This window comes from Cajanus cajan, chromosome 3, assembly GCF_000230855.2.
Source record: "Cajanus cajan strain Asha chromosome 3, NIPB_CcT2T_4, whole genome shotgun sequence".
Classification (NCBI taxonomy): Eukaryota; Viridiplantae; Streptophyta; class Magnoliopsida; order Fabales; family Fabaceae; genus Cajanus; species Cajanus cajan.
The window spans coordinates 545,033-570,891 of NC_138519.1; the positions used below are offsets into that span (position 1 = coordinate 545,033).

The following is a 25,859-nucleotide window of genomic DNA, read 5'->3' on the forward strand; positions in this document are numbered from 1 at the left end:
TTTGATATTCTATTTAATTAATTCAAAACTGATAGATAATCATAAAAGTATTTTGTATATTGATTTGAATTAATAAAACGAAGTATTAAATAATTTTTATTTTTTTAAAACTTGTAAACTTGATCTATGTATTAAAATTTTTTAATTCAATGATTATATTATTGAAATTCAATGTAAAATGAGTTATTGAGTAAAGTAAGTATAAAAAAATCTCATCTTAAAGTAAATAAATCTTTTCTCATATCTATTTATCTATTTATATATCTATATATATATATATATATATATCATCTTAAATATAATAAATAGTATAATATGATATAAAAAAAATAGAAATTAGAAATATTAACAAGGTGTCTTAAAATATGAAAGTATTTGAAAATCGTTACACAATATCTATTCTTCTATTCTATTATAGAGATATATTTTTTCATAACTGCTTTAACTTTAATGTTCATTTTTATATGAATTTTTTTACCTTTTTTTTATTTTATCTAAAAATCTAAACCGTTATTAGTCCAATCAAAATTTCATTAACTACTTGATAGTTTCTTTTAATTGGTTTTTTTATATTCTTTACAGTAAGTAACTAGAAGTCACCATTTTTTTGCAAAAAAAAAAAAAAAAAGAATACCATTATTTTTTGTACAAAATAGTCACAAAATATTTCAACTCCACTAGTAAAAATAAAGTAAATTATATCGTTTTAATTTCTCCAAAGAATATAGTAAAATACAATTTTTAAAACAATTATTTAACAATAAATATGATACAAAATTAATCAAGTCTAATTTATATGTAAATAAAAAATAACCAACGTAGAGAAAACGTTGTGTCGAAAGCCAGCTTTCACCGTTTGTATTAATTTTGGATAAATTTAATAATTAATGAATTAGAAGGAAAGAATTTGACTCTTCACTTTATATAAATGTAAAACTAGTGTGAGACGTATAATACGAAACATAACTATACAAGTTATCTGATTAACTATTATAATTTGTTAATGAAATTTTATATTATATATAATATTTATTTATTTAAAGCTTTTAAGATGAACGAAAGACTAACCACTAGGATTAGCCTAGTAGTTGGGTGGGGAGGGGTTAGAGTAGTTAGAAACATGAAGACCTAGGTTCAATTCTCATTGCGACCATCTTTGTAATCTTTCCTATCTTTACAAAAAAAAAATGAACAAAGACTTAAAAAGGATGTTATATACATAAATAGAGAGCATGTATATATAAAAAAAAATAGAAAATACTAATTGTATATGATTGAGAGTACAACAATATTGAGCATGCATATATAACAAAAAGTAGAAAATACTAATTGTATCTGATTGAGAGTACAATAATATTGATGATTAAGAATAAAATACAGAGACTTTTTAAAGATCCTATTTTTATAACAATTTTGATGGATTTTTATGTTTGATGTACTCGTTCAGAACGCCCAATAACTTGCTTTGGACGAGCATGTGTGTACTCTCTTATTTCACTTTATTAGAGCGCTCTATTTATAGCATTGAGAGAATTTTGTTCACTTATTGACCGCTCTAAGTGAATTTCCCTAACTTAGAGTGATCCTTTTATGTAGGGGTGTTTAAAAAAACCAAAAGAACCAAACTGAATTTAAAACCAAACCAAACCACTTTAAAAAAAATCAGAACCAATTATAATAAAATTGAACCAGATTTAATTTTTAAAATAAAACTTAAAAACTGAACCTATTTTTTTTAAAGGTTTGGTTCACTAAAAACTGAACCTATTTTTCTCTCGGACTCGGACTCGCAGTCTCGCGCTCTTTATGTCTCTCGCACTCACTTTGAGTGTCTCTGACTCTCGATTGAGGCTCTCGGCCTCTTGGCTCGCACATAAACTAGTAAAAGCAAATAACATATTTTTAAACCAGTTATAAACTTATTTATTTAAAGTAATTCAATTTTAAAATAGTTTATTAAAGTGGTTCACATAATTTATAAACCAGTTTATTTTATTAAAATGGTGTAATGCAGTTCGGTGTGGTTTTTTTAAAAAACCAAACCATGCACACCCCTACTTTTATGTGGCTTGGAGTAATGTTTCTCTTTTGAGACTTGTAACTTCCTAATTATTTTCTCCTTGTATTATATCTCAACAAAGAAAAACATTAAAAATACCTAATATTTAAAAAATTAAATCCTAAAATGAAATTAAATCTTAACCAAGTGTTTTGTGGTCAAAAACAAGATTTAGAAGCATAAGATATATATTGATAATTGCTTAAATTAAATAAAAATTGTATGGATATTTGACAATTATCAATTTTCAAATCAATTTTTCCTTTAAATGGTGGTGTGTTAAATTGCATTCGCTCAATTGCATCCTCTCTAATATTTTCTCCTTCTCTACCTTCTTCATATCTCCTTTTCTATGTCTTTTTGGTTTCTTCTCTCCTTAATCTTTTTCTATAACCTCCCTCACTTCGGTAATAAGATGAAGAATATATACCTACACAAAAAGGTAAGTGCAAATAATAGAAATTCAATTGGACCTCACCATAAGTGTTTACCGTTAAAATTCACTTGTGTTTCACACTTTTGAGGTTTTTCCTGTCATAATGCGCATACTTGTCTTTTTTCCACCTAATCTCCTCTTTCACCCTTAAAAAGAACTCTCAATTGCAAATTAAAAATTTGTATTCAAAATGAAAGATGTAGCAAATCTTAACTTAACTTAAGAAGTCAAGAAAGAGAAAACTCATAGACAATAAAAAATTTTTAAATACAAACAATAAAAACTAAAAAAACACTAATACAAAATAAACTTTTAAAATAGATTATTTATGACTTTTAAAATCAGTTGTAGAATTGTTTTTAATGAAATTAATCATATAAGGGTGAACTTTTAAAATCTGTGTTTTGACCAATTTTAAAAGTAAACTTTTAAAATTAGTTATTCATAACCGATTTTAAATATAGTGATTAGTGAAACTCTCCATGCCTCCCTTCTCCACTCCTTCCACTTCATCACCATAAAATTTTTACTCAACATGAGGAATTCGATCACACGAAATCTGTAAAAGAGATACAACCAACGAGTCTAGGAAGCGAATCTGATTAAATCAAAATTGTTCACCTACAAAAGAAGGCTTTAAACCTACACTCTGGCAAAAGAAAGCATCGATCCTGCAAAAGATAAAGAACATTAGGAATAAAAAGATTAAAAAATAAGTATTAGGAAAAAACGGGGGAGGGGGTGGAAGAAAACCCAAACAAGCATTGAAGCTCAAAGTTTAAACTAAACAATTTTAGTTTCTAGATTTCAAGAAAACATTCAAACCCAAAACAATATGATTTGCTCTCTTTACCCTTGTTTCCCACCCTTCTTCATGAACCCATGCAATTTCATCCACTTTCCATGTATGCTTGTGAGGTGACTTCATGACTCGAACGCTATCTCATTCATGTGCTCTTGGTAGCAACATTGATGGGGTGGTAATGGAGCGATGGGACAAAATGACAATGTCGAACGTGGATGAGTGCAATGGATGCAAAACGGGGTGAAAGAGTTATGATGGGTTTGGATTTTGGTTTGAAGGGAAGAATGAGAACACAAAGATGAGACAAAAGAATGAGGTTGAGCATTGAACATGTTTTATTGTGGCTGCTTATGATTCGATTCCAACAAAATCGGTTTCATATAATACCTACAAAATAGATTTATAAAACCTGATTTAGTAAGTGCCACTTACGAAATCAATTATGCTTGTAACTAGTTCCATAAGTGTTTTTAAAATTGGTTCAAGGAAAATCAATTTTAAAAGTGATGAAATTACTTACAAAATGGTCATTGTGTACATCTTTTTTTTTTTTTTTAAATTGGTTTCTTTTTAACTAATTTTAAATGACAATGTCATATGATATTTTGCAGTGAAAGGAAGCTCAAAGTGGAATGCCAAAAAAAAACAAGACATGAAGCGCAAGACAAGACAAAGAACAACTCAACCACAAAAATTTCAAACTTAGTGTAACCAAGAGGGTAAAAACTTAAGTCAAAGTCTATGGAAATAAAAGCATCGGAAAATGGTGTTGAACTTTTCATAGGGCATTTTTTTTTCTCAAAATTTTCTTGTTTCTTTTTCAAGATTTTTTTTCTAAGCCAATTTCTTTTCTATTTTTATTTTTAGTTTGTAATTGGGTTGATTGGATTGATTCATGTTGAACTTTTACTATACCTTGTGGTTTGGGTCATGGCCACATAAAAAGACTACCAAACAGTTATCGAAGGCCGATTAGAATTTTATGTAGAAAAAATATTACTTGTGAGACTTTGTTCTCTAAGGTTCTTGAAAGAATTCTCTATAACTTAGTAAAGAAGCCAATCCTTGAGGCATTCAATCTAGGCTAATCAATCTCTAATTGTGATGCCTACCCTTTCTTTCCATTGTCTCATTATTATTTTTTTCTTTTTGTTTGAGTCTCAATTTTCAATTAATTTTTCTCTGTTTCATATCTCACATTTTACTAAGCCTTTTTGGGTGAGGTACGAACATTTGTAGCATAAGATACAAACATCCATTAACATACAACCATTTTGGCCCAATTTCATGATTTCCTACCAAAAATGGATATGTGTTGATTTTAGGAATAATGGAAACATATCAAGTTTCAACTATTTCATTTTGTTGAGGTGTTCTAGATAAAGAGAAGTTACGAAAATACCATTCTTTTCACAAAAGGCTATGAACTTAGCATTTTCAAATTTTTTCCCATCTCACTTCTTATAATAAAAATACAAAAATCTTTTTCATTTTGAACTCTTTTATAAAATATTTCAAAGATATGAAAAGATTCATGTTTGTGCGCTAGGAGGCATACCCGTATATATCTAGAATAGTCATCTATAATGACAAATTCATACTTTTTACCACCTAGACTTATAGTTCTAATTGGTCCAAGCATATCCATATGCAACAATTTTAGAGGCCTAAAAGTGGAAACAACCTTAAATGAAGTTTTAATTTGTTTCCATTTCTAACACACTTCATGGAGAATATGAGTTTTTTAAGAAATCTCAAGTAGTTTTTTTACTAAACTTTTCTTATAAAATATGTCTCAAATTGATATGATATGCTCAAGTTTTTTTTTTTAATGTTAAATCTACTTTTCATCTTCTCTGGAAACTAAACAAGTCACATTTTTTTTGTTTAGATCTTTCAAAATGATCTCGTACAAGTTATTCTTTCTAGAAACAGTAAAGAATATAAACTCATCACTTCGTTTGACTATGCATGATTCCTTGTTTAAGAAAACAATATATCCATTATCATAAAATTGACTTATACTAAGTATATTATACCTTAATATATCAATAAACAAAACACTTTAAAAAATGGGTAGAGAATCCTTATTAATCTTATCTACACCCTTTATCTTTTCTTTGCCACTTCTTTTAAAGGAGACTATTTCTTCATATGGTTGTTGATCTAGGAACATAAACCTTTATCTTTTCATGTGACATGAGTAATCATTATCCAGGTATCTAGTGAGTTTTTTTATTTTACCGATAAGGAGATTTGCAAAAGGAATTATTTGAGTTTTTGATACTCAAATCCTTTTGAGCCATTTCTTGTTAGTCCCCTTAGTCTTGTCATTTTTTGCTTCCTTTTGTGGTTATATTTGTTAGTGCGATGTCCATTCTTTACACACAAGTTTCAAAAGAGTGGCTTAGGTTTGGGAGAATAAAACCTTGTTTTCATTCCTTCAAAACCAAGACCACGTTTGTCATATGACAATCTTCTATGTTTTAAAATCATGTTTAATTTTGAAGGTCCATCAAAAAAACTTAACAGGATTTTCCTTTAGTTGAATGCTTTTAGCCTTCAATCTTGCAAGTTCAGATTGATCCACTTAAGTGGTTTTGTTTTGAAGATCTTGATTCTATTGAACATATTATTTTATTTTCTAGAATAAGATGTTCATATTTTTTTTCTTTAAACATTATATTAAAGAGCGATCATATGAAAATTTGATAAGACTGTCTCATAAGACATCTTTTCCTTATCAAAACTACAATTTGAACAATCAGACCAATCACTTATAGTATTAAATACATGTTTTACCTAATGTTGGCTTCATTTGTATCTACTATAAAGCATATGTTAGTTTTTTCATCATCTAAATTACTATTATTGATTCTATTTAGATCTTCCCTAATGGCCATCAAAATTTTTCTCCACTCTCTTCTTATTTGACCACCTTTTTCTCAAGTTTGGACATTTTTCCTTCATGTGTCTAGAATCTTTTTACTCAAAGCAAATAATCTCTTTGTTATCCTCCTTGACTAGTTTCTTGAACTTGTCATTCTTCTTCTAAAAGCTTGTGAGTCTTCCCTTATTTTTCAACATGCTTTTAAACTTTTTTGACATTAGAGAGATCTCATTGTCCATTTAGTCTTCTAATTATTCGTTTGTGTTGCTAGGGTCATATTGTACCTTTAGAGTTTTCCCTTTTTTCCCTCTTCTAGCTAGATTCACCCATTCTAAGGGCAATAAAATCGATTGACTTAATCTAGTCTCTTTTGAACAAGTGAACCTAATGAACACTAAAGACTCTTAGAAGTCATCTAGAGTGAAAGTTTTAAGATCACGAGCTTCAGAGATGACAATAGCTTTGACCTCCCAAATCATAAGTAGCCTATCTAAGATCTTTAGATTATTTTTAGCAACATAAAAGAGTGAAGTCCATGCAATGAACAAGCCACCCTTTTTCAAAGGCCAAAACTAAGACCACTAGAAACAACGCATGATAACATTCTTTGATACATGTTATATAGACACATGGAACAAAATTTAGGTACAATTGGTATTATTCATGAATCAGAATTAGGGTTCTACCTTGGTTAAAAGCATTTATATTTAATAAACCTTGGTGATATATATTTATTTATATTACCAAGATAAAACTTCAATTCTAGTTGGAGAATAACACTAAATGTGTTATACCTAAGTTTGGTCCTTGATACAGACATAGAAGTATTATATGGAAATGGCTTTTTTAGGTGAAAAGGAGAATGATCAATTTCAAGTTCAACCTTTAAATTAAATTAAATGGTTGAGATTAAAAAATTACAAATAAAAATATCCCATATTTCCATTATCGTGATTGTCTCTTTCATTGTTCCCATCACCATCGTCATTGCAATAATTTTCACTACTACCACCAAGTCGACATTGTTGTTATTTTCATTATTATCATTATCACCATCGTCGTTAACGCAACCAACACTATTATCATTGTCGTTGTCTCTACCATCACTATTAACTGTTGTGATGACAACCTCTACCATCACTATTAACTGTTGTGATGACAACGACGACGATAATATTGGTAATTGTGACAATAATAACGATGATAGTAGTGTCAACAATTGTGATAGTGATAATGATGATAATAATAATAATGATAATACGTGATAGTTTTATTTGTACATATAGCTTTGTTATATATATATATATATATAATTAATAATCCTTTTGCAATTTTAAAATAAAAAAATTCAACATTATAAAACCTGCCAATTTATAAAAGGACTAAATTTATATACAATTTCTTAAGTACAATTAATATTATTCTCCAATTAAAATTAAAATTTTATACATAAAAATATATATTAATAAAATTTACATTAAATTAATTACATAATAATAAAGTAAAACTCTTATAACTAAAACAATATCAAACACACAAGTGTACATAAGCATGAACACTTGCATATATATAATAAGAATAATAATAATGAGGGCTAAGATTGTAGCGGAAGTGCAATTGGGATGGGTTCACAAGGTTGCAGGCGATGCCCTCACAATGAGAGTGAAACTCGGCAGCGGCAGCAACACTGCTCCCACTGCCCCCTCCGCCGTCACTGCCACCACTGCCCTCTCCACAACCCTCACTTTCACGCTAATAACTTCCCCAGACCATATCTCATTCCTCTCCCTCATTTCGCTCCCTTACCTCTCCAAACGCATCCCAATTCCCACTTTCATGAACAACCCATTTCTTCTGATGCTCAGTATGTTCTTTTATTCTTCTCTTTCTCTCTATAGTCTTTACTTTTAACATCTTTTGTTGTTGCTGTTATTATTATTATTATCATCATCATTTCTTCAACGTGAACCAAACATGAACAATGACTTGTGTGGGTTGGTGTGTAATCTGACATATGAGGGAAAACAAAAGGGTTTCAGTGTGACGCCTATAATTTTAAAATTATGGTTGCAGTTGCATTGCAATTACTTAAATTTTGGGCATATGTGGACTGCAATTGTGGTTGCTGAGACTTCGGAAACTGCAGTTTTGTGGCTGGCTGCAGTTTTTGGGGGTTGTAATTGAAAACCATGATGATGGGAACCTTAACTGGGCTTGTTGTCTCATTTGTATATGGTGACTGATGGGATCTTCCTTTGGGTGAAAAATGTTTAACTAGAATTGATTGATCAGATAGTAGGAAGATCCGGTTCCTAGAAATGGAGAAATGTTACAGGATTAATTACTATTATTATGGTAAGGAAAATGACAAGAAGGAACATTCTCATGTAAAAGTGCTAGCTTAATATTGAAAAGGAGGAATAAATGAGTCCATGCACAAGATATTGATGGATGGCAGTATTGGCCCTAAAATAATATTGTAACTTCATATAGGTAGATCGAACCATGAAAGGAATCATATAACACTTATCATAAAGAAGTGTAAGAAGCATTTTTCTCTGAATGGAAATCTGTTTGTCATGAAACTATATAGCTAGGAAGAATTGGAATTCAGAAGTAGATGTACTGTAGGTAAGTGAATCAGTCAGGGAAACCACAAATGCAATTCGGGATAGTGACTGTTGGTGGGATATGTGAAAATCTGTATTTCAAAATAGAAGTAAATGAGAGAATTGATTGCCAAAAAATTGCCAAAAGTATTACAACAGACATAACAATTAAATTGGGGATTTCGTAAGGACTGAAGATGTTTGTAATCAATTGAAAATTTGGTAATTTAGTCTGAACAGGAATTTGGAGAGCCTATATAAGGAAACTATTTGGTGTAGGATGTGTATCAAAAGTACCTGACATAGAAGATCGGGATGTCCTGCATTTTCACTTGGATAGGTTGGACAGTGTGAATATAGGATTGAAAAATACTTTGGGTTGTTTTTGAAATTCAATCGTTAATTCATAGATTTTACAAAATCAAATTGAAGTTCCTTGCTATTTAAGGAGCAATTATGTAGTTTGTATGGACAAAGCTAGAGAAGAAAACAAATCATTTGAAAATTCATTTATCCTGAAATTCAACTTTTTAGGAGAGATTTTATTGAAACAAATTGAAGTTCTGCAGAGTTTTTTATCTCAAAAAAAGAAGAAAAAAGCTCAGAAAACTGAAAAAAAGAAAAAAAGAAAAAAAAAAGTGATAAAAAGCGCAAAGCTTTGAAATTGCAAGTTTTGATAAATGTGTAATTTCTGATTTGGACCATATACGATGTGAATATGATAAAAACCTTGGAGAACCACACCACAAATCTATTGGAGAGCTCTAGTCCTTTTAAACCCTGCTCTAGTCCCATTGTTTCTGATAGGCCCATATGAAATGTATATCAAAGCAGAGGTAAAGAGATGGATATGGATGTGGGTTGTGAAGGAAATGGGCTCAAACGAGGTTTAAGAGAGTGAGAGGAGAAGGGGACAAGTGTCATGCATGGAAGGAGAGAGAGAGGTGATGAGTAAGGGAGTAACAGAATCACCACGTTGCAGTGTGGAAGAAAAGGAAAGAGGTGCCCGAATCATGCAAACTGTAGGAGAGAATGAGTATTTGGGCAGTAGCAACTGCATGGGGAGGCATTGAGGAATTAACAAATTGGTTTGGGGCTTAGAAGAGAATTTGATTCTCTCTCAGTAGGAGTGTCATTGCATTTTCACTTATTTTCCATTCATCTTGTAAGAGAATTCATCCTCTGAGTGAACCTACAATAAAATCAGTATCAATTTTCTTTTGTTCTATCTCCCTATTCCTGTTTCCTATAAGTTTCAATGGGAGTCTTTGTTCTCATATCTTACAATCTGGTGCCCCAAGAGTCGGTGTGTACTAGTCTTTTGACTAGTCCCGGGCCATCACTTCAGTGTCGGTGTCGCTAACCAAGCTACATGTTATAGCTAATAGACACGGTGAAAATCTCTAATACTAATTGATAAGAATCTTGGGAGCTACACTAGAAAAGCTAACCATTGTAGTTAGAAATTGCAAGGCCATATAAACCTCCACACTATAATCACATCCAATGTGGAACTTAAGCCCCATACCTTGCGATTGGATCCAAACAGAATTCCAAAATGAAATAGTGGAACAAAAAGGAGCTATTGTAGACAAATCTGTGCACGGTTATGTAGATAAATGCTGTAATTGAGCTATTGTGTCTTCAATCAGAATTTTTCTTTCAAAAACAAACTATATATCACCTCTCTTAAAAAAAAAGGAGTTTATTCTTTCATAGATAACTGGCCTGGTTAGTTTGCATTTTCTATTGTTATTTCTTGCCCGAAAAGAGGTATGTGGCATTGTCTCCTGTTTCTTACTATTAGATTCTAGATGTTATGTAGTCATGATTAGCCTGGGAAGTATAACTGTATATTTTGTTTCTGCATGGTTTCCAGGATTTCACAAGAGCTGGAGCATATAGATCTGGATGGTGAGGAAGAGGATGATGAGCCAGTTTTTGTTCTAACTGATGAATGGAGGGAATTCTTTGCAAAATCAGAAGCTAAGAGAAAACTGGGTAGTTAATCTATCCTCAGCTTTTTCTCCTATACATGCATAGATATGTAATGCAGTTTATGTCTGTGTTAATGTGTCTTGAGTGCATGTTCTGAATTCTTGATTCTCAATCAAACTTGCTGTTTAAAAGTTGATTACGTCATACTGTCTGGTTCTTTTATTTTCAAGTCAAAAATTCCCTAAAACTCAGAAGATCAAGTCAGGTCTACATAATCGTTGTGATATAACTGAATTTGATTAATACAGATAAGATTAGGAGCAAGGCAATTATCAACAATCAAAGTCAGTTATGCAACAAGTTTCTAATATTTCTTTTCATGCATGTCACAGAGAAGAAGCAGGCCAAGAAGGGGAAGAAGTAAATATAGAGAGAAATGTTGTCTAACAATACTGTGTGGATGATCAAGAGATTCAAGAGGTTATTGTTCAAGGGTGGTTGATGACGAACCTAGGATGGAGTACTAATATATGTAGTTCAATATTGTTTGTAAGACGGCGAATTTACAAATTTTTTATTTACAAAAGTCTAATCCAAAGAGAATGTCTTTACAGAAGTATCAAAAAAGTATGTTAGTGCTTTTGTATTTGAATTAAGCATTTCAAATTGGCAATGCCAGGTTATCTTTAGGAGTTGGATTTTAGTGTGAAAGGAATGGGAGGGTAAAATTTTCATTTCTAAAAGAATGTTTTCTAATTTGATAATTTTTTAAAATGAAGGAAATAAAATGATAGATTATGAAAAATTTAATGTCCTTGTACTTTGTTTATCTATAACAATATATAAGGAAAATATCTCTTTAGGTGCCTATTTTATCAATGATAATTATACTCTTATATTTGTATTCTAATTTTTTTTCACTAATATATATCTAACAATAAAACAGGAAAAGAATGTATGTAAAATAATAACTACTTTGTAAAAAAACTAATAACTACTTTGTAAAAAAACCTAATAACTATCACATAATTTTTTTAAAAAAAATATTTATTTTTTTTATGCAGGGACCGAACCTTTTTTATTGCTAGTTTTTATAAGTTCTAATATTTTAATATATATGTGGATTATTTGTTACTAAAAATTATAATAAATTACATATACAAATAAATATTAGTTTAATTTATAAATTATATTTCAAATTTGTATAAATAGGTACTTTTAAACATATAAATTATATTTTAGGTTTATTATAAATAATTTATATTGTAACACAATATTATTTTTATTTATTGATAATTTATTTTTAAAATATTAAAATTTAATTTTTAAATAATTATAACAAATAAAAATCAAATTAGATAAAAAGTTAATTTGTTGAAGAAAATTTTTTAAAGATGTTCTCAAATAAGTTAGAAGCCTGTATTCAATATATTGGAGTTGATAAATATTAGTTTGAATATATAAATCATATTAGTATTTTAATTTGTGCAATTTACAGACATAATATTCATTATATGTAGCTACAATTTATAATAATTTATATAAATAAATATTATGTTTGAATATATAAATCATAATTAAAATTTATATAAATTGATACTTTTAAACATATAAATTATAGTTTAAATTAATAATAAACAATTTATATTGTAACAAAATACTTTTTTATTGATAATTTATTTAAAATATTAAAATTTAATTCATAAATAATTATGTAAATAAAAAATTAAATTAGATAAAATTTTTAAAAATATTTTTGCACAAGATAGAGATTCATATTTAATATATAAGGATTGATTTAAAATTTATATAAACAAATATTTTTAAACATATAAATTATATTTTAAATTTATGATAAATAATATATATTGTAGCACAATATTATTTTTATTTATTGATAATTATTTTAAAATGCACGTTTAAGTTCATGTTTAATTCACAAACATTTTTATTATATATAGTTAAAATTTATAATCAATTAAATATTATGTTAGAATATATAAATTATATTTAAAATTAGTATATAAATATTTTTAAATATATAAATTATATTTTAGATTTATAAATAATTATGATAAATAAAATTAAATTTGATAAAAATTTAAAAATAGAATCTCAACAAACTCTCACATATAATATAAATATTCATATTTAATATATAAGGATTAATTATATAATTTAAATATGAAAAGTTTTCACTACTTCCTTGTCTAAAGTTGTACTTAGAAACATACCTTATATATGCATGCATGTATTATTCCCCATGTACTATTCATAAGAGACAATTATATTTAAGGTATAGTTATGTTGAATGCTTATTAGTGGGAATTTAAATATCAACGAAAAGTTAAATTGTAAGTAAGAGATTATATTAACATCAACACCTGTGTCAACAATTTGAACAACATAAATTTAATGTCCAATATCCAAATTTATAGTTTGAATCATTGTTATGCTTTGTCATATGAAGTTAGTACAAAGATCAAGAGTGTCATACAAGAAAAGTATCAGGCTCTTTGTTTTTGTACATTTTTTCTTCTTTATACTCTTTTTTTATATTTTTTTTTTAAATATTTAATCTATATTTCTATCTTCTTCACACACACCCTTTCTCTTTTTCTCTCATTAGTGTATCCCTTTCATCTTGTTCCTTTTCTTTCTCTTAATGTTTCCTCTCCTTACTCATCCTTACTAGGATATTTAAAGTTGAAAAAATCTAAATAGATTCAAAAACTTAAAAGTTGATGGAAAATAACAAAAAGAATTTTTTATTTTCTTAAATTGCACAATTCAGTTCAGTTTGCAATTTGAAAATGTGAAAATGATCCAAGAAAAATTGAATCGTACTTATATGTAAAAAAGAAGAAGTATATGCATAGACCAGACCAACTCCTATAGGGGTAAAGTAGGATTGCAACTGTAACACTGCATGCTTTTAATGCTTTATTATAAAATTACATCCTATATGTTATTTATTTTTTCTTTTAGGAATTTGAAGGCCAAGGGTCCCTTAAGAGTTAGGTTGTCCTATAGGGGCAAAGTAGGGTTGTCACTGTAATACTGTATGCTTTAATTGCCTTATTTAATTACATGTTATGTTGTATTTATTTGTTCTTTTAGAACTTTGAGAGTCAAGGATCCCTTGAGAGTTCGATTGTTCTAGAGTTGTTTTTAGTAGAGGTCAAGTTGACCAAATTTAGTAGAAGATATTTAAAGTTTTCCTTAAGATTTAAACTTCATAAGTTCATATCTTAAGAAAACTATAAAGAATTTAGAGAGATAGGCTCTAGGCTAGAGAGAATTCCTTTTTTCCTTTTAACTCTGTAAAAGTGTCCAAACCCTTCCCCATAGTTGGGTAGTAATGTTAGATTGAAGAATTTAAGGTTGTGAGCTGAGAATTAAGGTCGAGAGTGTCGTATGACAAACTCCTGAGGAGCCTTTGTTATTCCTTCCCTTTTCTTATTTCCAAGCGGTTCGAGGTAAGAGAAATTTGTAAATTGATCATTTTTAATTGGTGATTGTTGATTTTTGTCTAAATTTATTCATTTGTAGTTGTTTTGATTAAAATTAAGAATGAGGAACCTTCTTGTAAATTTTACTTCTTTGAAGATGTTTTGGGAAAAATTTATCCAACGAGGCAAGACTTGCGTCCAACATAGAGAGGTTAGGGACTTTTCTATCATGTTTGCGCTTGACATAGCTACTCTCATGTTAAGGTGATGTTGGCCACGCTCAACGTTATTCCTTTGAAAAATTGACATCAAATCAACCAAGTGAGACATTCTTGACCCAATGTAGAGAGGTCAAGGATATGTGGCTCTTGTGCTTGGCATGGCCCTCTCTATGTCTAGTGCAAATAATCACACTCATCAAGTACCTACATTAAGGTGCACCTGAGGTTGCTACAAATATTTTACACTTTGCTGAATCGCGAACCTCATGAATTATGGTCTTCAAACCCATTTGAATTCATCTTAATGTCTTTTAAACTCAATTATATGATATAACACATGTAATTCGCATATACAACACTTAATCACCATCAAATAACTCAAAATCATTCCAATTGCACAAAACCCCCCAATTATTACGTAACCCTAACTTTCCAACATTCAACATACAATAAAATATACAATTCACACAATGGATCACAAAATTCTTTCCCATATACATGCAACAACACCCATCTCAGATCAACAAAATTGCATCAATCGTATACAACTATAATTTCTAAGGAAGTTTAGGGGTCACCTCACTACCTATATCCCTTATATGTGCACATAATGAGACATTATCACTCCTTCTCATACCTTAGGTGACGATCTCTAAGACATATATATGCTCCTCCCCTATCTTCATAGCTACTATTTGTGCTTTTCAAGATTCTCCTTTAGGGATTCCTCTTTACTCCTATGGTTTACAACTTACAGACAAAACTAACCTAACTCTCTTCCTCATATTTTTATAAGACTTCGAAATTTGTTGGAGAATCCAACTCAAAGACTCCTATCTAACCAACCAATTACTCTTATTTTATTTATTAAATTTATTTTATTTTATATTATAAATTCAATTAAATAAATTATTTAAATAACTTTATTTTATTATATATTAAGAAAATATGGATGTTACAAAATTCACCACAACCTTGTAGTGTATTAATATAAAATGATTCTCATTATTTTTTAATGAGTCAACACTGACATCTATTATTTTAGGCTTATATCATCTTATTTAATAGTCACTTGCACTCAATTAATTTATCACATAAACAAAGTCCACTAGATAAATAAATAATACAACTATTTTATAATATTACTTCAAATATAATTGTTGAAATATAAAACTTTAACAAATATAATGTGTATTATTAAATCTAAATTTGAATTAAAAATATTTAAAATAAATTTATAATATTCATTTTATTTGGATAATAAAAATAAAATAAAGTTTTTTCATTAAGATATTAGTAAATCTTCAAATTATTTTAAATCTCGTACATATAATTTTACACTTAAGAAATATAAAGTTTTGTTTCTCTTGAAATCATTATTTTCACCATAAAATTAATTTCAGAATAAAGTAATAATTTTCCAAACACATATATGACGCAAACCGATATTTTACTAAATATCATCTTTTCAGATTTGAATCTTATAAATGAGGGAATGCACTTTAGAACATAAAATATGTTTATAATTATTGATCATAAATGATTAAAATTTGTGATAAAATTAAAAATTTTTAAAATAAATTTTGAAATTAATTAATTATAATATTAATCATTAATTTTTTAATCGATAGTTATTATTATACTTCATTTTTCAATGTACAATTCTCTTACTTTACATGAGGTAAATCCTATTTTTTTCATATATTTTAATTTTTTTTTATCACTGTGTGTATTATACGTATATCATTTTTAAAAAAGACTAATATATGTTAATAATTCCAAAAAAAATTATTCAGTTCAGAAATTAGATATATGTTACTTGAATAAAAAAAAAACACAAGATAGGAAGACGCAAATAATTCACATATGTTATGATTTAGATAAAATGACTTACCTTGTAAATAAAAGAAGATAAATGACTTATAAGGTTTATTCTAAAATTTAAAGTTTAATTTTTTTTATCCCTTAAATTTAAGATAAATTTATTTTTAGTCTCTTAAATTTAAAATTATTTTTTTTAGTTCTCGTACTTTTAAAAAATCTTGTTTTAATCTCTTAAGTTACCAATAAATAACTTATTTAAAAGTGATAGATTGAGATACTTATCGAACATTAATTAGGTTTAATGTGATACTTTACTCATAGGAATACTACTATGTAGATTTTATGTAACAATATTTAATAGATTTTTTTTAACAAAATTTGAGTATAATAAGAACTAAAATAATATTTTTTAAAATTATAATGATTAAAAAATTAGTTTTAAATTTGAGAGACTAAAAATTTTTACCTTAAACTTAATAGAGTAAAAATATATTTAAGCCAAATTTTTTTAAAAAGAAAAATTAAATAATTTGAAAGTCAAGTATAAAATTCAGTTAAATTTTCTATATCCACTTAGATGTGTGATGCACATGCAAAGTACTTTGTCTCATTTAATAATACTCTTCCAAAAATATCTCATTTAATGCATGACCTTTCAATTATATATTTTTTAATTTTTTATTTATAAGAATGATAGTTTAGAAATAGATAAAATTTAGATACAATTCTTTAGATGTGATTTGGTGTTATTCTTTGATCAGAATTAAATATACGTAAATGTATATTAATGAAATAATACTTAAATTTTATCCTTTAAAAATAATATTACGATATTAGTAAAATTTAATGCAATTAATTAATATTTTAATACACATAAAATTAATTTTTTTCTTATAATAAAAAATAAAGTTTAATGGATTATGGTCAAGTCTATACAGTATGTTGACTGTGCAACTTCTTTTATTGGCCATAAAGTTAGTAGAGTCAAACTTTTAGTTGTTGGGAGAATTCTTTCAAGACGGTACAGAATGAGACCGTTGTGTGGTTTAGGAGACACCACATTTATATGTGCCGCTTACACCTTTTGGACGCATTTCCTAATTTAGTGCTTGTTTGTGATCTACGTTTTCTAATATTTCCCTCTCATCACCAAAAATAATTAATAGTTATTTCTCTAAATTACATTTAAGTTGATAAAAAGTGAAAGCAAACACACATTTAAAATACTTGCACGTCTTGAAATAATATGATAATCAGTTAGGATTTAGGGTTTAAGGTTTAGAGTTTAGAATTTATGGTTTAAATATTTTGATTCTCCAAAAATAAGTATAGATTGTGATTTTTTTTGGTAATTTTTTTCTTTTTTTTTATTCACAAAAATTTTAAATTTTTATTTTAAATTTTTATTATTATATAATATTTTTTTTTAACTATTTGTGTTTATTAATAGATTAGGTGAGTATGTAAGTGATATCCATAATTGTTAACCACATTATATTAATGCATGATATTTCTATATTTTTATTCTTTAAAATAAATGTTATTATTTACTTTAAAATAATTATTAGAGACTAAAAATAACATATAATTTTGAATTTTAGAGAAATAAAAAATAAAAGATATTTTAAAAAAATCAAATCAAAATTTATTAATTTTACAAAAATTAAAAAATATTACATATTTTAGAATGATTAAAAAAATTATAGAGAAAAAAAACACAAACTTATTTTACTGACTTAAATCATATTTAAGTCAATTTTTTTTTCTGAGAATGAATTGGTACAATGACCATGTATTTAAATGTATTTACAGAGGTCGCATCTGTCTTTTATGAAAGGCTTAAACTTATTTTTGTTCTTTATAATTGTAATTTTTCTCCTCAATTTTTTTATTACAAATAATTTTAAAAAATTAAGCAACATTGTACCATTATTAACATGTTATCTAATATAAATTCATTAATTTTTTTATTTAAAAATTAGATTATTAAAATTTAATGTAAAATATAAGTAATTGAGTATAATAGTCTATCAAGATTTATTTGTAGAGTAATCAAATCTCTTCTTCTCCTCCATCTCTCTATTATATATACACCAATAACCCAACAACTTAATATACACAATTCCCCAAAAGATTAATGAAAATTCCCCCAACAACTTAATCACATGTAAAGAGAGAGTATAAAGTAAGTATGCGTATTTTAGATAAGGATGAAAATAGGTCAAATTAGGCTAGACCTTAAATATATAGGTTGAACCTATTTTATAAAATTAAAGTTTAAGTTTAATTTATTATCTATCATAGTTTTTTTATCAGTCTGGATTGACTTTTTTAAAATCTGGTATGACCTATTAATCTATTTAAAAGCATATTTTATATAAATAATATTAATTAGGTAAATAAACATAATTTTTAAAAATCAACAAATTTATTTTTAAATACATCATTACAAGTTATTTTTTAATTTGCATGATAAAATATAATTTACTCAATATTATTAAAATTTAAATTTTAAAATATATACAATGTCATAAAAATGGAGAAAAGTGATTCATTTTCTATTAGAAAGACAATTCATGCATAGATAGTGGCTCATACTCACACACAAGCTTATAATTCTATAATGAAAAAGGATAATTGTATAAACAAAATATTTTAAATATTTTATTTATTTAATTTGGTATATTCTAAATACCATACTCATGTTTTAACAAACTAAAATAGTGATGATAACAATTTATAAAATAAATAAAAAAAATATTCATTGTATATGAGGTGATCTCAAGAGTATTGGATACATAGATGAAATTATTTTCTGTTAAAAGGACAACTCAAGTATATCCATGTACGTACACTGACATACACTAACAAATTAATTTCTTATTTTAGTATTTCATTAATTTTGATTTATATTTCACAAACGTAATTTCCTCTATCAAAGAGATTTTGTAAACTGATTTCTATTTATTAATGTTTTTTTAGACATGGACCTACTGATCAATTATATTCTCATTGATATTGGACCCTTTGATCATGAGATTAACCAATGCAAGAGAAAGCAAGATCCTATAAATATATGTGCAAAAATATTGTGGTTACTCAACCCTCCCCATGGATCCTGCTACGTATGTCCACACTATTGCAGGAATAATCTTAGCTTTGTTAATTGCATACACAGTGCTTAAGTCCCCTAATGGGTCTAAACACAAAAAGGGTAACAAAGTACCCGAACCTCGTGGTGCTTTACCTCTCATAGGTCACCTCCATCTTCTTAACGCTAAAATACCCTATTTTAGAACCTTTTCAATCATGGCTGAGAAATATGGTCCAATTTTTTCTGTCAAATTGGGTTGCCACCCCACCTTAGTGGTGAATAGCAGGGAAATTGCCAAGGAGTGTCTCACAACAAATGACAAAGTTTTTGCCTCAAGACCTGACACATCTGCAGGGAGAATCATAGGTTACAACAATGCAGTGTTTGGCCTTTCTCCTTATGGAGACTATTGGCGTGAAATGAGAAGAATTTCCACTCTTGAGATTTTCTCAAGACACAGGCTTGAAAAGCTAAAGCATGTGAGAGACACCGAAATATTCTCTCTTGTCAAAGACTTGTACTCGTTAGCAAAGAATGGGAAGGGTTCAAGTGTAGTTCCTATAAGCAAGTTATTGGAGCACACAACCTTCAATATAATTGTGAGGATGATTGCTGGGAAGAGATTTGAAGGGAACACTATTAATGAAGAAGATAATGAAGCATGGAGGCTAAGGAAGGCCATAAAAGATGCCACATATCTATGTGGTGTTTTTGTGGCAGCTGATGCTATTCCTTCCCTTAGTTGGTTTGATTTTCAAGGGCACGTAGGTTTCATGAAGAGGACTGCTAAGGACATGGACATTATTCTTGACAAGTGGCTGGAAGAACATGTCAGAAAGAGAGCTGAGGATGAGAATGGTAGTTGCGAAAGCGACTTCATGGATGTGATGATATCAACTTTCCAAGGGCAAGAAGAAATTTGTGGCTATAAGCGGAACATAGTTATCAAAGCAACATCGGTGGTATGTTTTCTATAATTGGCATATGCTCATTAAATGTTAATTGCAGTAATTATTTAACAAATCATTTTTTAACATTGTAATGTATTTTGAAAATTTTCTTTTATAGGAAGACACTGTATATAGCAATACAGAAAGAGATAATGATGCAATATTTATATTTTTTTAAGGAAAATGATGTAAAGGATGCTTTTGATAATAATTATTTTCTAAAAGGAAGCTAATAGAATTTTAACCAAAAATTTAAAAATATTAGTAAAATGTAATATATTTGAATCTATCAAAGGAAAATAATGTAGTTTTTAATGTAAAAAGAAGAAAAATATAATGTTTAAATTTGTATCTCTTAAGAAAAACTAATATCATATTTGTATTTTTTTAAGGGAGAAAAGCTTATATATATATATATATATTTATTTATTTATTTATTACAAGATTAAATACAGCAACAAATATTTGGTTAAAAAACTAAAGAATAAATTAAGAAAATGTCGTAGAAAGAAAAAAAAAACATTATCAAACTTTTAACTATTTAGATGAGGAAATAGTTAAAAACATTATGTAGACTCCGAAAGAGGTTTTTTCTGGGACTGAGAAAAGAAAATAATTTATTTTTTCTTTATTGTAATGAAAGAATATGAAAATATTTCACATAATTATATTATTTTCATTTAATTGTTATTTTTAATTAAAAATAAAATGATATTTTGTTTCCTTTTCATTTTTATTCAAATAATTAATAAAACAGATGAATTATTATTATTATTATTATTATTATTATTATTGTTATTATTATTTAAAGGATAATTTTCCTGTTAAAATTAGACGATTCTTTCTGGACGTTCAATTAATGCGTTAGGTCCACAACTTTTATCAACAAATGACAACAGTTTACCTAACAGGTAAAATGACGTACACCCTCTATACCTAAATAAAACTAATTTAACAAATTAAAAAAATGTATTAAATATATTTAAAATTTTCAATTTCTGATAAAAGATATATTACATTTCTAAAATATCCTTAATCAATAATGTTTCCATTATTATTATAGAAATAATTTTGAATTAAGAACATTGAATTAAATTGACTTTAATAAAATTTGCTTATATTTTAGTTTAAAAAATTTAAGTAATTTTTTTTATATATAAGTCTGACGAGAGTATTAATTATAAGGGGAAGTTAAAGACTACCAAAAATGTTATATCAAAAACATGTAAAATATGTCATTATACATATAATATAATAAATATAAATTTATTTAACAAATAGTTACACATAATTTTAATGTTGATTTTGAGTAAGATTCAAAAATATATATTGTGTGTCGTTATAATATACTTCAACACTTTTTAACAATATACATACATATATTGTATCTATAATATAGGTAAAAGTAGTCTATAATGATAAATATTGTGTCACTATAGGATATGTGTGTCATTCCTTAATAATTTCTTTTTTGTAATGTGGGAAGAAAAGTGCGAACAAATGGTGGAAAGTTAAAAAGTGAGATATGTTCAAAAATAGAAAAGACGAGAAAAGTATGTGTGAATATAAGTGAGTCTCACTCCGAAAAACTTCTTCACTAATATGAGGAGAAATGCACAAAAGTCTTCGTCTGCTCCTGACTTTATTATTCAATATTATCCTTTTATTTAATTTTATTAATGTCATTAATATTAATTTAGACCATATGACAATATTAAACTTTTAAAAAATTAGAACGTCAAATTGAACATTTTAAAAATATGATTATTAAATGAAATAATATAAATAAAAATGACAAAAATATTTTAACCTAAATTAATTTAGTGGATGGATGACACACAAAGAATTTATTTAAAACACGTTTATAAGAACTTTTTATAAACTTCTCTATTAAAAAATTGATATATTTTTAATAATTTTTTTTAAATACTTGCAACTTATATCCAAATAAGCTAAATAAGCTAATTTGGCAAGGAACTCATCAAATAAGCTACCCATATCATACACATTACAAAGAGCTCAATAATATGCGCTTATATTAAAACCCTTTTTGACATACACTTCTTTCTAAATTAAACAAGTTGTCTATTTTTTATTTTGACTCTGTGACATCCTTACTATCCCAACACATATATAGATATTAATCATCTAAATAAACTAAAGAATAAAATTTTTAACGTTGGTAAAAGGGTTCACAAAAAAAACCTTTATATTTATTTATCAATAACCAACATAATAATTGAAAATAAAACTTGAGAGTTTGCAAATTGGTTTCAAAAGAAAAGGTATAACTTTAAATACATATAAAAAAATTTATCCTAGACTTCTCTGGCCCGTTGTCACAATATCATAGCACACCCACAACTCAACGGTTGGCATTCTAGGTGCCACTCAAAGTCCGATCTTCCTCACCTAAAACATTCACAAATCGTACAGTGAGAAAAGAAAACATCTATATATATAGCACATAAGAAAACGCAACATATTATCTCATTATAACTTAATATTCATAAATATTTCAACATATTGTATTTCAATCAATCATGCATCGTCATCACGTCATAATTCTCAATCACACCAATCATTACAAATCTTGCACTTCACACTATGTCAAGGTCACATTACCCATTTAACAATCCAAGGTCGTGCTCACTCCTGATATAACACTGTGCCAAGGTCACGATTCCCCTGTAGCATATCTAGCCCAGGGTCGTGCTCACCCCCGACATGTTATTCAAGGTCACGATACCCATGTAACAATCCAAGGCTGTGCTCACCCTTGATATAACATTGTGTCAAGGTCACGTTACCCCTAACACAGGGTCGTGCTCACCCCTGACATGTTAACCAAGGTCATGATACCCATGTAATAATCTCGGGCCGTGCTCACCCTTGGTCATAGGTGTGAAGAACCACAATCACATCTCATTCACATTCCACACAACATCTCATAGTTCAATTCCATACACACATTAGATAAGTCTAAAATAATGGGTTTCATACACCTCAAACAATTCACATCTAAATTATCAATTTTTATCAAGTAATGTAACAATAACATTCATAAGTTAATATAATAATCAATAGAATTATCAATTTAATACAATTTTAACATAAACAGTAAAACCCCCAATTGTTCCAAAACCTAACTCACAAACACTTTTCTACAATTTCGTTCTCCCTCCCGGATCATCATTCTTACAAATTAAATATATATTCCTAATCTGCAACACATACAGAATCTAATGGTATCATTAATTCCTCAAACAGAAATAATGCAATTTTTCCAAAACCTAACTTACAGGCACTTTTCTATAATTTTGTTCTCTCTTCCAAAGCATCATTTTTACAAATTAATCATATATTCATAGTCCTAAATACATACAGAATTACATAAGATCAATAATTCTCCAAACAGAAATAATTATAAAATTACTCATAATTCTAAAGGTTCTTCCTCTACTCTATTCTCTCATGTAACTCTACATATAAATAATCCCCTTTTCCCCCGTATTTTGATATGTAGAAACTGAACCTACACAAGATCTGGTTGGTCTCCCTCGCTAGGTTTCCCTCGGTCTGAAGTAGAAAGTAGAGGGAAAGAAGAGAGAGCAGAAGAAAAGAAATCAGAAAATGAGAGGTGTGCTTTTTGGGAGTGGCAAATAGCTCAATTTATAGGCATCAGGCTTCGCCGGAACGGCCCGTTCCAAATCCGGAACGCCCGTTCTGGACCCTTAAAACATGGGTAAAAATCACATCCAAAACGGGTCGTTCTCAAACCAGAACGGGCCATTCTGGTGTGTATTTATTACTCACAGCGGCCATATTTTGGAAACGGTCTGTTCCAAGCCCGTTCCCATTTAGGATTAAAGGCAGTTTTAATAGTCCGGAACGGGTTGTTCCAACTTGAGAACAGCCCGTTCTGGGCTACTAACTCACATTCATTTTGGTAGTTTGGAACGGCCCGTTCCAATTCTGGAACAGCCCGTTCCAAGCTACTAAATCACTCTTATATATTTATAAAAATCACCAAAAAATACCCTCAATAAAATAAAATAAAAAATGAAATAAAAACTGGGGTGTTACAGACTCATTCTACTCAAAGTTCTAGATGTTTTTAGAATGATATTTTTTTTAACAGAAGAAATTTTTGGTGCAGCTCCTTATTCTCACTGGGTCAGGAAGCACAGCCATAACACTAACATGGGCATTGTCCTTACTCGTAAACCATGGAAAGGTCCTGAAGAAAGCCCAAGAAGAATTGGACAGGCATGTAGGAAAAGAAAGATGGGTGGAAGAATCAGACATAAAAAAGCTAAGTTATCTTGATGCCATAATCAAAGAGACCCTACGTTTGTACCCACCAGCCCCCTTAACCGGAATTAGGGAAGTGATGGAGGATTGTTGTGTGGCAGGGTACCATGTGTCAAAGGGAACACGTTTGCTTATTAACCTATGGAACTTGCAAAGGGACCCACAAGTATGGCCTAATCCTAATGAATTTCAACCAGAGAGGTTCCTCACCACTCATCAAGACATTGAGTTTATGAGTCAAAACTTTGAGTTAATCCCATTTAGCTTTGGAAGAAGGTCATGCCCTGGCATGACATTTGGGTTGCAAGTGTTGCACTTGACTCTGGCTCGCTTGCTTCAAGGCTTTCACATGTGCACTAAGGATGCTCTTCAGGTTGATATGACTGAAGGCTTAGGAGTTGCCTTGCCTAAGGAACATGCCCTTCAACTTATCCTCAAACCACGTCTTCCACTCCACCTTTATGAAACCCTTTAAATAACGTCTCTACCAACTATCACTACTATTTTATTTCTGTTATTTAAGATATTGGAGTTAGCCCTAAAAATAATGAGATTATAGTTTGGGTTGTATTATTAAACTAGTAGTTTTTATATGTAATTTAAAGGTTAAATTAGTAATATTTGAATATTAAATAAATGATCCTTCTTCTATTTTTATTATAAGGCATAATTTAGAATAAAATAATGATGCTTTTAATAAGACATTTTATAATTTTTTTAAATTATTTTATTTTTTTCATTTTTTATTTTTATTAAAGATTATGAAAATGTGTTTTCCTTTTGTTGAATAACAAACAAAATATTGAGAAATAAATGTACGTTTTCTTTCTCAAACTCTTTAATTTATTAGTATTGATGCATAAGCTTTATATACAGTAAAATCTTCACTCCACTTTTGAAAATTTAATGATAAGTAAAAAAGATATAATTGGTAGACCATGATTTTATTTTATAAACCCAATATAATTAATTGGCATATAACTACTTATTGATTTTTGTTTTGAAAATTGAACTGATTAGTTCAATTGGTCGGATCAAGATTAAGAATCAAGCGGTGTTCGATTCAATTACAAACCATAATTAGACGGTCTTAATATCGAATTGAACCGGTAAAATATTAGTTCAACCGGTTCAGAACTGGTTGTATGAAAATTGAAATCAATTTTCTTTTAAATAAATTTATTTTTTTAATTTTTTTCTAATTATTCAAAATAATTTTAAAAATGTTAATAATGTATATTTTATAAAATTTATATATTAAAATAAA

General features: G+C 28.2%; 2 protein-coding genes across 2 annotated transcripts; both read left to right on the top strand.

Annotated features, from left to right (window-relative positions):
• The first annotated feature begins 7,779 nt into the window (after positions 1–7,779).
• LOC109791513 (uncharacterized) lies at positions 7,780–11,389 on the top strand. The gene is made up of 3 exons (XM_020350815.3): positions 7,780–8,054; positions 10,679–10,800; positions 11,130–11,389. Exons 1-3 carry the CDS (start codon positions 7,813–7,815, stop codon positions 11,159–11,161), a joined length of 396 nt encoding a protein of 131 aa, XP_020206404.1. The 5' UTR covers positions 7,780–7,812; the 3' UTR covers positions 11,162–11,389.
• A 7,920-nt stretch (positions 11,390–19,309) lies between these two features.
• LOC109791512 (cytochrome P450 CYP82D47) lies at positions 19,310–25,249 on the top strand. The gene is made up of 2 exons (XM_020350814.3): positions 19,310–20,290; positions 24,438–25,249. The coding sequence occupies exons 1-2, from the start codon at positions 19,346–19,348 to the stop codon at positions 25,065–25,067; spliced, it is 1,575 nt and encodes a 524-aa protein (XP_020206403.2). The 5' UTR covers positions 19,310–19,345; the 3' UTR covers positions 25,068–25,249.
• Positions 25,250–25,859: the final 610 nt, after the last annotated feature.